The sequence below is a fragment of the Phacochoerus africanus genome, chromosome 11 (genome assembly GCF_016906955.1).
Source record: "Phacochoerus africanus isolate WHEZ1 chromosome 11, ROS_Pafr_v1, whole genome shotgun sequence".
NCBI lineage: Eukaryota > Metazoa > Chordata > Mammalia > Artiodactyla > Suidae > Phacochoerus > Phacochoerus africanus.
Window position 1 is genome coordinate 4388320 of NC_062554.1, and position 14021 is coordinate 4402340.

The window sequence follows — 14021 nt, forward strand, 5'->3', positions numbered from 1 at the left end:
AAAAAAAATAAAAGTCGTAAAAGGAAAGAGTATAAATATATTTTTGATAAGGTCTGATTTCGAAGTTCTAGGAAGTATGATTCAAGAACAGTACTAATAAATCAGAGACTCTGCTTGGGAAGATGGAGGGTTGAGGGCAGGTAGCAGCCACTGGGGAGGCCGAGGAACCTGCAGATGTTTGACCTGAGGAAGAAAGCATCTTTAGTGCCTTGAATCTTTGTGCTAATGTATCTGAAGACACAGAATTCAAAAAGTAGGACGCTCATTCAGAGAATGCGCCAGCTCAAGACAAGGAGATCTTTTTGTGCGGCTTGTGCATGCTTGGACAGTCTTGGGACGTATGCTCATAGTCAGATGTCAGGAAGCAAGACCGAGGAATTCGGTTTGAAGAGGGTGATTTGGCAGCATAAAATTCAAAGCATTCCAAATTTAAAATTTGAAGAGTTTGAGAAATGGAGAGTTTGAGAGGGGCGGTAAAGAACCAAGAATAATATCCAGAAGCAGGGACTTGATTTACAGAGAAATACGTTGGAATGCTTAGGACAACAGCACTTTCAAAAATTACAAATCTGCTTGATTTAGACAGTTAATCCCTTATGCAACCAAGCTCTCCCATGTCGCTTCAAAAAGAGATCCTGCTGCGTAGCACTGGGATGTATGTCTGGTCACTTGCGACGGAGCAGGATAGTGTGAGAAAGAGAATGTATATGTGTATGTGTCACTGGGCCACCTTGCTGTGCCGTAGAAACCTGACAGAGCACTGTAAACCAGCTATAATGGAAAAAATAAAAATCACTACTTAAAAAAAGAAAGAAAAAATAGATAGATTCATCAATGCTTGCTCTTGTCATCCCGCCAGCTGACCTATCTAATCCATTGCTGGTATTCAGCGACTGGAAAATGCCAAGGGCTGCAGCCTCTATTTTGCAGTGAGAATGTTGTTCCAGGGCTTCCTCTCTCGGTCTCTCCTGGCCCCAAGGCTCGTCCACCTGAATGCAGCCAGGTGCTGCTCTCTACGGAACATCTTGGACGGTTCTCAACCAGGCCAACTCCCTCGTATTTTCCGTTCGGCTTTCACAGAAATGCAACCTTTCCCCCCCCTTCAGCAGCAAGTAGCCTTGATTTCTGCGTAAGGATCGTCTCTGGCACCACCACCTCCACGTGGAGACCTCGGCTTCCAGCGCCAATCACTTCACCACCCCTCTAACAGCCAGAGGCTTCTCACGCCGCTCCTGCAGAAACGCACGAGGTCTCTCCTGTCCTCCACGGCTACTCGCTGACCTCTTCAGTTTATTAACTGCAAACTGTCTCTCTAATGTCTGGAGAAGAGGCTGTGGGAGGAGCCGCAGATGCTTACCTAACTGGCGAATATATATGACTTTGTTTCCTGAATCAGAATTCCCATGGTCATAAAAAACCCACTGCAGCTGCCACTGTCTATCTCCGGCTGGCGGTCTGCGTCCTGAAGCCATTTCATACTTCGAATATCTTTGGTGAGAAGGAAGTTCAAGTTCGGGGAGGCCATTGAATTAGAGTAGTCACAACCCTAGAAAGGGGCCTTCAGCCAATGTTTTTAAAGAAGGATCAGCATGTTCTGTAGAAACACCCAGCCTGCTGGTCTCAGGTGAATGGAAAGTAAAGGGGAAAAGGAAAATATATGTTGGGGGGGAGGGGAGTGCAGGGAGAGAACAGTGAGGGACAAGGGTTCCGGTATCTCTTGGTTTAAAGCATTGTTCCCTTTTCTTTTTTTCCGCTTATTTCCACCAACTGATTAGAAGAAGAAAGGGAAGATGGAGTGGGGCAGGAAGGAGACCCCCCACTGCACAGCCTGATCACTATAGCGCCATCCCAAGCGTGGAGTCCAAACACTCAGTTTCTATGCTCTGGGGACCACTGGGTGTGGATGGAGGCTGCTGCTGCTCAAGTGTACGCTGGTGAAGCCTTCCCTAGGTCTTCATGTTGGCAATGTCTCATTCATTTGTGAAAGAAAAAAAAGATAAATAGGCTTATGAAGTTGATTCTCCTCCTAATGGCATTCAGTAATTGTGTGACTGGCTGAGAACAGGATTGGAGTAAGTCCCAGGTTGGCAAAGGTTGTCCTCTTGCTAAGAAGACCCCTGCCATGCCTATTGCTAATGGCACCGTGTTAACGCCCTCCGTGCTGGCCCTTATTGGGATGCCCGGCCTGGAAGCTGTCCAGCGTTGGACAGGGACTCCATTCTGTGCCATGTACATCATTGCTTTGACGGGGAACTCTCTCCTTTTGGTCATCATCCAATCGGAGCCCAGTCTCCAGGAGCCCATGTATATCTTCCTGGCCATGTTGGGAGCCACAGACATTGCCCTTAGCACCGGCATTGTCCCCAAGATGCTCGGAATCTCTTGGTTCCACTTGCCAGAGATCTATTTTGATGCTTGCCTCTTTCGGATGTGGCTCATCCACACATTTCAGGGTATTGAGTCGGGCGTCTTGCTGGCCATGGCTCTGGACCGCTACATAGCAATCTGTCATCCTCTGAGGCATGCTACCGTATTCACTCGACAACTAGTCGCTAACATTGGCGTTGGAGTGACACTGCGGCCTGCCATGCTTGTGATCCCATGCCTGCTGCTCATCAAGTGTCGCCTGAAGCTTTACAGAACCAAGCTGATATCCCACACTTACTGTGAACTCGCCACGGAAGATGTTTTCGTCAATAAATTTTATGGTCTCCTTGGCGCGTTCACTGTTGGAGGCCTTGACTTCCTTTTGATCACTCTCTCCTACACACAAATATTTATCACTGTCTTCCGCCTGCCTCAGAAAGAGGCGCGTCTTAAGGCATTTAACACGTGCATTCCCCACATGTGTGTCTTCTTCCAGTTCTACCTCCTTGCCTTTTTCTCCTTTTTCACTCACAGGTCTGGGACTGATTTCCCATCATATGTACACATCACCTTGTCCAACCTGTACCTACTGGTCCCACCTTTCCTCAACCCCTTTGTCTACGGGGTAAAGACCAAACACATCCGAGACAAGGCGATAAAAATGTTCCGTTCCAGGGAATTCCCTCAGTGGCTCAGAGGATGACGAACAAGTCCAGGATCCACGAGGATGCGGGTTTGACCCCTGGCCTCGTTCAGTGGTTTAAGGATCCGGTGTTGCTGTGAGCTGTGGTGTAAGTCGCAGACACGGCTCGGATCCCGAGTTGCTGTGGCTGTGGCGTAGGCCAGCAGCTGTAGCTCTGATTCGACCCCTTGCCCAGGAACTTCCATTTGCCGCAGGTGCAACCCTCAAAAAAAGTTTTAAAAAATGTTCTGTTCCAAAGACCCGGCTTAGCATTTGATGGATCTAATCCCTCCTATAAATGCATCGGCTCATCTATTGCGCCTATGTGATCTAAGCGTCTAGTTAATGGTATGGAGCATCGCCCTACTTGAGGAATCCGTTAATAAGCACGTGAAAGATCGTGTTAAAGAATTCCACAGGTTATCGAACTTAAGTCAGAATGCAGTCAGAAGAAACTGAGGGAGCACTCCCACCCCTGGGCATCTATCCAGAGAAAACCACGACTCGCAAAGACACATGTGCTCCGATGTTCATTGCAGCACTATTGGCAACAGTCAAGACATGGAAACAACCTCAATGTCCATCGACAGAGGAGTGGATCCAGAAGATGGGGTACATATACACAATGGAATGTGACTCGGCCATTAAAAAGAGTGAAACATGGATGGACCTAGAAACTCTCATGCGAAGTGAAGTCAGCCATACAATGAGACACCAACATCCAATGCGTTCACTGACATGTGGAGTCTGAAAAAAGGACAGACTGAACTTTGCAGAACAGATGCTGACTCACAGACATTGAAAAACTCATGGTCTCGGAGGAGAGAGTTTGGGGGGTGGGGGGATGTACTTGGGCTGTGGGATGGAAATCCTGGGAAATCAGATTCTTAGGATCATTACACAACTACAGATGTGATGAATTCATTTGCGTAATCATAAATAAATAAGTAAATAAATAAAGGAAGAAATGGAGGGAACCAGATGAGAAGATGCTTGAAGACTAAACCCTTGTCTGTAACACCTGACTCTCCTTGTCACCTAAGGTCAGGTCTGGACGAAGGAAACAAAGGTGGAGACGCCTGTGCGGATCCCAGTGAGGAATAACACTGACACGGACCTTTTCTCCCACTTGGAGCCCAGGACCCACCTCCTTCGTATTAGTGCACTAGTCTCTCTACCTTCCTTCTCCAACCATTGCAAAATCTTCTTTAGTGATTACTTTGGGCCACCAAAATCTACCCCTTGAATAGCTCCTTCTTGTTAATTAGATATAAATATCTCCTTCTTGAAGGCTGTTCTCATTAAGTAATTCATGGCATTAAGTTTGTGATTCTCATGATGTCAAATGTACTTGCACAAGCAAATTTAAGACGGGGCCACACAAGACCAGGCTTCCTTTCCGTTGTTCTTAAATGCTCATTTCATTTCTTCATTTGTTTAAAGAGCAATGTGAATAAAGCTTTGGTATTTGAGGTGTGCATGAATGTTACAAATGTGGGGAGGCACGTTGTAGACTTACTGCAGAGAATATCATTCGAAAGTTTTTTCAATTATTTTCCTAAGTCAACAAGCAATCACCTTTTGACCTACTAAGGATGGAGTTAGACCTGGACAGAAATAATGGAAGTTGAGATTCTCACTATATTGGTTTCCCAAAGTCTCTCTTCCTTTTTCTTTCTTTTTCTTTTTTCCTTCTTTTCTTTTCTTTTTTTTAGTATAAAATAAAAATTACTTTGTTCTGCATTAAGATGCTCAAATGCTAATGATAAAATTTCATGGAGAAACTACATTTTGCAAGCCCATCATTAATGACTGCATGTAATCAAATGTCTACCGAGAATATTTAATACAAAAAGCAGATTAAATTTGGTTACAAAAAAAATCATTGAGGAAGTGGTGATATGCTTGAGTTCAGAGACAAATGAGCCCAGCTCGAAACTTCATTTTGCCACTTCCTAACTATGTGAATTGGGAAACAATTTATGGTCATAAATTAAGCTGCCTAACCTATAAATATAAAAGAATAACCCATGTTTCTCTGGGAATTAAAGACAGTGGTTTCAATAGTGTAAAGCAGTGGGTCTCTGCATGCAATGGACGGCTCGTGCCGCTTGGTAACTAGTAAGGACTCAATTGTCACGTGATCATTTTCATTGTCTTCATCATCACTAATGTTTTCATCATGAAAATCATCATCACTCCTGTTGTGCTTGAGTCGAAACATTATGCGCTGCTTTTCAGATGGTCTAATATCCCACAATATTCAATGTAAACTTTTTTCATGACCCAGTCTGTTGTCACTTTGGTTGACTTATCCATGCTGAATGCAGTGTTACTGCTGCCTGTTTCTCTTTCCATGTCTATATATCTATGTGTACGTAGTCAAGTTTGTTCATTTTACATGCTTTTATCATTTATAATCTTAGAGTCGTTTGCTTGTGTTTTTAGCTTTCGATCGAAGAGTATTAAAAGTTCCCACCAGGAATGCGGATGAGTGTCTTTCTATTGTTAGAACTGCAGAATTTTTGATGGGTGTACTTTTAAGCTATGAGTAGTTAGATACTCCTTATTATTACGTACAGAAATATTTAAAGCTAACGCATCTTCTTGCTTGATTGACCTTTGTATTATCGTGAAGTGTTTCTCTTTCTCCAGGAACATCTCTTCCTCTGTAACCTTAGTCTTGTTATTTCCTATAACTCTTCTAATGTACTAATTCCTCTGTTCTGTAATTGTCTTTTCCTATTTACTATCTTTAGCTTTTATAGTTTGTAGTTTTATAATATCCCTCTGATGTTTTTCCTCTCTCTCTCCTTTAATTTTAATGCATTATGGTGAAATTTCCAGTCTTCTCATTGTATTTACTGATTTATTTATCTATTTGTCTCTCTATTTCCTTGGACACATTAAACATCATTACTTGAATGCCCTGACTGATAGTTACAATAAATAACAACTGCAGATCTGTTTTTACTAGTTTTTCTTTCTCTTTGCTTTAAAACTTACATTCCTATTTCTTAGAAATCTCTCACTGGGTGTCAGACACTATACATACTAAATTATGAAGTTGTATTTTCCTCCGGTGATATGCCCTTGCTCTCTGACAAGCCCCGTATAGATTTACCCACTTCATCTAGTCAAGGATCTGCCTGGGTTGGAGCTTCTCGTCCTATTGTATGGGCCAGTGCAGTCCTGGCTGTGCTCGCCACGGCTCTCAAATGTGACCGAGGAGTGCAATCCTCACCCTAGATTATAATCCCTTTCTGTCCAGCACTACTTGTCAAAAAAAAAAAAAAAAATCTCTGTATTTTTCAGAGGCTCTCTGCTTCTTTGGCCTTCCCTGCTATGCAGGTTCAGAGGTGAGCAAACATTTCCCGTGAGCTCTAGCACGCTATCAGCATTTTGTCTCTCTTCCTTTCCCACCTGGAGTGAGATCCTTATGCTGCCCTCTCTTTTTCTTTCCTGCCCTGAATGCATTCCAAATTCTGTTTTCTGAACCTCCGAACTGGCTTTTTGTAGGAAAAAATGTCCTTCTTGGCCTCCTGCTCCATCCCCAGGACTGATCCGAGACGCTCGGCGAGTGTGGATTCACACCATCGGCTCTCTCTGGTCTCCAGAATCCTCCTCCAGACCTCTCATGGCTTCAGACTGGGTTTCATGCATTTCAACTTCTGTGGTAATAAATGGATTTGCTTGTTCGTTGGGTAAATTTTTGCCTCTAGGTACCCTTTCATGTTCCTCTGGACTAAATTACACTTAGGATTTTATATGCAAAATATTTTTATTTACCTTATTTTCCCCTTTTAACACGTTTTTAAAATTACGCTTGGAAAACTTTGCCAATCTCAACATTACATATGGTCTTTAATATATATGAGATTGTTTGTGATACCTATGCATATGAAAAACCTATCCGCAAGGTAAAATTATACCCGATTTCATGGAAAATCCATAGAATGTTCTCCTTTGAATACATATCTATTTAACTTAATACCTTTTATTGTATAAAATGCAAAAAAATGTAAATCCTTCTGTTTTCTTTCCTTGTTCTCTCAATAGAGCTAATGAGTGTGATATTCAGGCTTTTTTCTATCTGAATGCATGCAGACTTATTTTTAATAAAAATGAGATCATATCATGACTATTATGCCTCTGCAGTTTTTCATCTACCGATATAAAAGAGACAACTCCGTAAATCACAAATTTTGGATTTCTTTCATTTTAAAAATTCCCAAACATTGAATATTGTAGAAGCACTACAATAGTCAGTTAATTCAGTTAATTTTTGCCCTAAATAAACCTTTTTTCAAACATATTGATTATGCTATAAATGTGTGTATTTTCATAGGTGTGTAAGCATTTTTCCTCTATATATTGATAGAAATAGAATCTCTCTCTCTCTCTCTCTCACACACACACACACACACACAGTCTATCCTCGTTATTTTCTGTAATTACATTCTGTGAAGTCACTGCAAACACTGTATTAGTAAATTCTGAGCCATTCTGCTTTGGAGAAATATAGCAATAAGTTCCTTTGGGCTTCTGGTCACATTTTTATCAACCAAAGTAACATAATATTTGTGTGTGTTTGTATGTTTCTGTTTAAAGACACATTTTCATCTGTATCAAAGGCTCTTCATATCTATTTCTGACAAGTAAGGAATCGTAGGCAGTATTTCATTATAATAAAATACTAGCTGAGAAGAGCTGAGCGTTTCTCTGACCCTGGGTACTGTGTCTAAATTTCTTTGGATTTCATCCCGACAACAGAGTGTCCATCACACCTTTCGTCTGTTCGGTTTTGTCCACTACATCTTATTTAACTTATTTCACTCGTGGATCCACAGAGGGAGCCGTTTTCCCGTTTTGTCAGAGCTTCATCACACACGGAAGATGTGACGTAAGCTCTTGTCCGAGAAGCCGCCCATGAGGCTTGCACTTTGCCTCCTCCTTTGCCGGAGGCACAGGGGTTTCCGCCCATCACCGTGGACCACACGGACCACTGTGGTCTCGCGCCTCAGGGAAGCTCATCGCTCACCCGTATTTCTCTCACAAGGTCCATCGCAGCCTGTGTCCCCAGGCAGCCCTGCGGCCCTGTGCCGGGGGGCTGTTTTAAACAGGCAAATCACCACCAGAAGAAATGAGAAAAACATAGAACCAAATAGACTGCCACAAGGGTGCTCACGAGAGCTGAGTCAAGAAAGCAGAGTGTGACCTTGCTGACCCGGGCTGAGGACACACACCTTGGGCCACCCAAATGTTTTGCTGTTCTGTCCACCAATGATGACGAAAGCCCTGCGTGCTGGTTTCAGATAAATTTAAGAAGCAGGTGACGCCACAAACACTGAATCTCTAAATATAAGGACCATATGTATAAAATATATATGCATATGCAAATAGAAATGGATATGTATAGATACATATTCACACACAATGCATTAATGACTAATGTCTAATTATAAGTTATCAATGTATTTAACTTATTAAAATAAAGAATGAAGGTATAAAGAGAGCATTTGGACCCTGACAGTTCATGAATCACTTTTATTCAAACTTTTCCTTTTTCACTATTAATTTACTTGGGCTCATTTCAATGTACTATGTCTTCCAATCAGTTTTTAGAGTGAAGAAATTGAGGGGAAAATTTATGATATAACATTTTATAGAAATTAAAATACTATAAAACTTATTTCCTCAGAATTATTTATGAAGAAAAAAACTCAACTTACACAAAATGTAAAGCTCCCCAAACCCATTTTACTGCTGGATAAAACGGGGACAATATTATTGTCCTCGGCTAACTCAGATAGTTATTCTTCCTTCAAAATCTGACTTAGGATACACATAAAAACATTTCGTTTAAACATGAATGTACATAATAGGATAGAGGTCGTTTATATATCCATCATTCATTAATATCATCATTGAAGGTGAAGGTCCCTCCCCACCCTTATTGCTGAAATCATATATATTCTCCCCTATAACTAGAGGAAGTTAAGGAACAATGATTTGCAAATAGGCTCTTTAGGAAATGGGTTACCAGGAGAGGGACAGGACCAATGGGAAAGGCAGGGATTCTGACATGAAGACGTACCATCACGGGGAGCTCAAAAGAAAGGAATCCATAAGAGGAAAGGAATCTGACGACCACAGAGCCCTGAAAGCAGACTGAGCCATAGGGACGTGTGGGGCCGTGATGAGTGGTGACGCTTCCGAAAGGCCAGAGTCACAAATTCAAGAGTCTTTTAATTAAAAGGAAAAACCAATCATATTACTTATCTCATAGTAAAGCATTAAAAGACAACCCGAAAGCTAACAAAGCGACGATTCATTTCCAAATTGAACAAGCCTATGTTCTCTAGAACATAGTCCTCAGAACTTTATATGCCTGAAGGTGAACACGTGACAGTTCGTTTCCTCTAATCTACGCAGCTTAACTGAAGTAAGGCTCTGCTGATAAGCTTTGCTGCCTCAGTCATGGCTAGTACATAGCCAGGATTAAGTGGCGATATTTAAAGAAAGAAAAAAAACATATTTTTTAACCTTAATATTTCTTAATTCGTTGGGAAATTAAAAAAAAAAAAGTAAAGAAAGAACCATGTACACCTGCATTTGATGACTGATTGTACGTAGGAAGAGGATGAGCTGTAGAAATAAAGCATTTGTTCAAAAGACTCCCCAAACCGCAATTCCACCATGGACTTGGAAAATAGACTGTGGCTGCCGGACGGTAGAGGGAGGGAGTGGGAGGGATCGGGAGCTTGGGGTTATCAGATACAACTTAGAATAGATTGACAAGGAGATCCTGCTGAGTAGCCTTGAGAACTATGTCTAGATACTCATGTTGCAACAGAACAAAGGGTGGGGGGAAATGTATACATGTAAGGAATACCTGATCCCCTTGCGGTGCAGGGGGAAGAAATACATAAATAAAGTAGAAAACAAAACAGAACAAAACAACCACAATTCTATCCCCTGTTCAGCTACTAATGCTTTACTTAGTACCTCCCTGCCTCACCATCCTCTTCTAAAAACGAAGGGGGTTGGTTAATCAAACTGTCTTGATATTAAAGTCAATTGATATTAAACCAGATTGATAATCAAGCCTATTAAAGTCAGTGAGCATCCCCCACTATCCTGAATTCACTCCAAAGGGACCGACGTATGTCTTTGGGAAGACTGGGTGGAGGCATGCAGAGATGCAAAAGCTGATGAGCTGCCACTGTTCCCCAGATCTCTGCATTAAGCCACGCGGTCTAATCTGCCAATATCGGACATTCTATGAGATGAGCAGGTCCAACTCTCCAGACACTTTTGTCTAGTTATAAGTAAGAGTTACAAGCAGAAGTATGAATGAGCTCTACACAGACAACCTGTGACACATGAAAATAGTATGTAAAAGCTGATTGCTTCATACAGAGTAAACACATATAAGTTAGATGCAAAAATGAAATATGGCTCTGAACTAGAATTCAAAAATCTACATGCTGGGAGTTTCCCACTGTGGCTCAGGAGTAACGAACCCGACTAGTATCTGTGAGGATCTGGGTTCAATTCCTGGCCTTGCTCAGTGGCTTGCATTGTCGTGAACTGTGGTGTAGGTCACAGACGTGGCTTGGATCCTGAGTTGCTGTGGTTGTGGTATAAGCTGGCAGATGTAGCTCAGATTCGACCCCTAGCCTGGGAGCTCCCATAGGCCACGATTTGGCCCTGAAAAGCAAAAAAAAAAAAAAAAAAAGCATAAATGGTATTAAAAATTTCTAAATTTGTAAAGTCCTCATTGACACACTATGGAATATAATTCACTTTTTATTTAATTTTAAAATTGGGAAACAAAATCAATAACACTCCCTCTGCCTATTTCTCTAATTTACTATGTAAGGTAGAAAATTCACAATCACTATGCCTTTACCCTGTCGAGCATTACACATAAATGTACTATTACTACAAGTCACGAGTTACTTCTTTCGCAAGTACTACCTTCCCTCCCGTAAAACACATCAACCTCGAGTACTCAGGCTGGTTTTAGGGAACCATCTCCGAATCCTGCCACGGATCTGCTGGGTCTTCACGCTGTAGATGATGGGGTTCATCAGGGGTGGGAAGAGGACGTAGACGTTGCCCATGAGGACGTGGACCACGGGCGAGAGGTGCTGCCCGAAGCGGTGCACCATGGTCAGACCAATGACGGGGACGTAGAAAACCAGGACGGCGCAGAGGTGGGCGACACAGGTCTGCGAGGACTTGAGCCGCTCCTCCCGGGAGGCGACGGCCAGGACAGAGCGCAGGATCCTGATGTAGGAGACGAGGATGAGCACGGAGTCCAGAAGCAGGGTGCAGATGACCAGGGCCAAGGCATAGACGCTGTTGAAGCGGACGTCCGAGCAGGCCAGCCGGAGGAGGTCCTGGTGCAGGCAGAACGAGTGGGAGAGGACGTGGGGTCGGCAGTAATTGAAGAACTTCAGGCGAACGATGGGAGCGGTAATGAGCAGGAAACCCCTCCCCAAAATGGCCACACCAGTGTTGATGATTCTGGCGCTGGTTAATATGGAAGCATACCTCAGAGGGTTGCAGATGGCAGTAAAGCGATCAAAGGCCATGGCCAGAAGGACTCCCGACTCCATGCAGGACAGACCGTGGATAAAGTAAGTTTGGGCAATGCAGGCATCCAGGCTGACTTCCCGGCTGAGCCCCCACAGGACGCCCAGCACCGTGTGCACGGTGGACAGCCCCATGCACAGGTCCGTGCCGGCCAGCATGGCCAGGAAGTAGAACATGGGCTGGTGCAGGCTGGGCTCCGTCCGGATCACATGCAGCACCAGGCAGTTCCCGGAGAGCACCACGGCGTAGATGCAGGAGAAGGGGATGGAGAGCCAGGGATAGTGCTGCTCCAGGCCGGGGAAGCCCGCGAGGAGAAAGGTGGAGTTACTGAGTTTGGAATCAGGTCCAACAGACATTGATTTAGAAGGAAAAACGTACGTTAGCACTGACCAGGATTCACATGTGTTCTCCCTGCCTCAGTGTCAAGTCGGAAGTAACAGCGACAATAAAAATTGGATTAGCATAACGGCTCATTAGATATAAGCCCAATACCTGTATTTTTTTAGAAGCTCAATATTCTCTGAAACAGACTAAATTAATTGATGCCTACATACGAAACCTGCTTTTTATAGAATCCACCCATCAGAAGGATCAGAATCCACATGTACAAATCATCACTTTCATCTCAATACATCCAACAGCAAAGACAAAGTGTCTTGGCTTCTGGGGGCACAGTCATGTTTAAGCGTACAAAATAGAAAAGGAAAGCGCATTGGGGTTGTTCGTATATAAACCCGCTGCTGTTGGGGTGTAGGATTAGCCATTGCCTGTTACATAAGCCACGAAGTCATTTCGAGGAGGCATTTATCGGTCACCTGGTCCATTCTGATCCCCGTGTTTCAGGGACTTAATCAAGAACAACTATCACTCACAGCAGAGATGTTCTCACCAACCTTGAAAATCAGTCTCACTCCTTGCCCGTCTGTCACAAGGGCTTTGAGAGTCTCGGAGAAGCCAGATTTATGCAGGTGCGAGAAGTATCAGAGCTGCTGGAATAATCCGGGATCCCAGAAAACTGGGAGAGCAAGGGATGCTGCATATCGTGCTATATTCCCCTTCAACCCCTGGGAGTGAGAGAACACCCATGGCAGGGTGTGCACAGCAGGCGTTGCAAGGTTTATAAATATCTTACAAGTGCAAATGTATAGAAATAAAGTCCTTCACCCTGATGGATTTGAAAAATGAGCTTGAACAGAGAGACCTAGCAACCCTCTCATTGTTTGCTTCCTCCATGACTTGTCTGTACATTGTATTTGAGGGGAAGCAGACAAATTTTTAGCCAATTCTTTCTATTATGTAAGATTTCATTTTATTTTCCTTCATTTCAGCTACCACTCTGTCCTTCTCGTCCTTGAACCACATGGCTTAGTACTGAAAGAGGTCATGTGCGGACAAATATAAAACATGTATATAAATCATGTAACTTGGGATAAGATTGATGCTCCTTAGAGGGGCTGACTGAAATCAGAGCCTCGATTTCCACAATGACGACACTGCTGAACATACTTTTAACATTTACTCTGGGCTCGGAGTCTGACCACTCTTTAATTATACTCAGAATTAAAGTAGTTGTGTTATGCCATTTAATTGCTAGAGTTCTTTGAGGATCACACCTTCTATTAGTGTATAAAAGCGTCACTCTTTTTCTGTGTGTTGGTTTTGTATCCTGCAACCTATTGCATTTGCTATATTTACACTCTTGAATTTTTGTTTTTTTAATTATTCTACATAACTATTGCCTAACTCCTCCTCCCTGCAGCGGAGACAAAAACAAAAACAAACAAACAAAAACCCAGAAACTGTATTTCTCAGATTCCGCTTATCGGTTTGCTTCCCTGTTAAACTACCCTGTTGAGAAGACTATCTACCAGATTTGGACAGGAGGGTATGGAGGCCAGATGTGGCAAGTTCACAGATTCTCTGACATCCCCCCCCCTTTTTTTTGTCTTTTCTCTTTTTAGGAGCACACCCACGGCACATGGAGGTTCCCAGGCTAGGGTCTAATCGGAGCTGTACCACAGCCACTAACCACAGCTCACGGCAACGCCAGATCCCCAACCCACGGAGCGAGGCCAGAGACCAAACCCGCAACCTCATGGTTCCCGGTCGGATTCATTCTGCTGCACCGCAACGGGAACTCCATGAGAAACTGCTTTTTAAAGGATAGTCTGGATCAAAAATAAAATCAAACAAAATGAAGAAAACGTGAAGATGAATGTTTGGGATTATTCTCTGCTTTTATTTTTAGCCCATGTTTTCCCACTGAGAATGAACTCACAGATAAAAAACCTAAGTTATTCAGCAGGTAACCTACAGGGTGGCAAAGGAAACCGACAGGGTGGATAGAACTAAGCACGAACTAGAGATC

General features: G+C 43.1%; 2 protein-coding genes across 2 annotated transcripts; one reads left to right on the plus strand and one right to left on the minus strand.

The window, feature by feature from the left end:
* Positions 1-2122: 2122 nt before the first annotated feature.
* On the plus strand, positions 2123-3070 carry LOC125111424 (olfactory receptor 52A5-like). The gene has a single exon (XM_047753370.1). It carries the CDS (start codon positions 2123-2125, stop codon positions 3068-3070), a length of 948 nt encoding a protein of 315 aa, XP_047609326.1.
* Positions 3071-11052: 7982 nt separating this feature from the next.
* Positions 11053-12009, minus strand: LOC125111426 (olfactory receptor 51V1-like). The gene has a single exon (XM_047753372.1). The coding sequence runs from the start codon at positions 12007-12009 to the stop codon at positions 11053-11055; it is 957 nt and encodes a 318-aa protein (XP_047609328.1).
* Positions 12010-14021: the final 2012 nt, after the last annotated feature.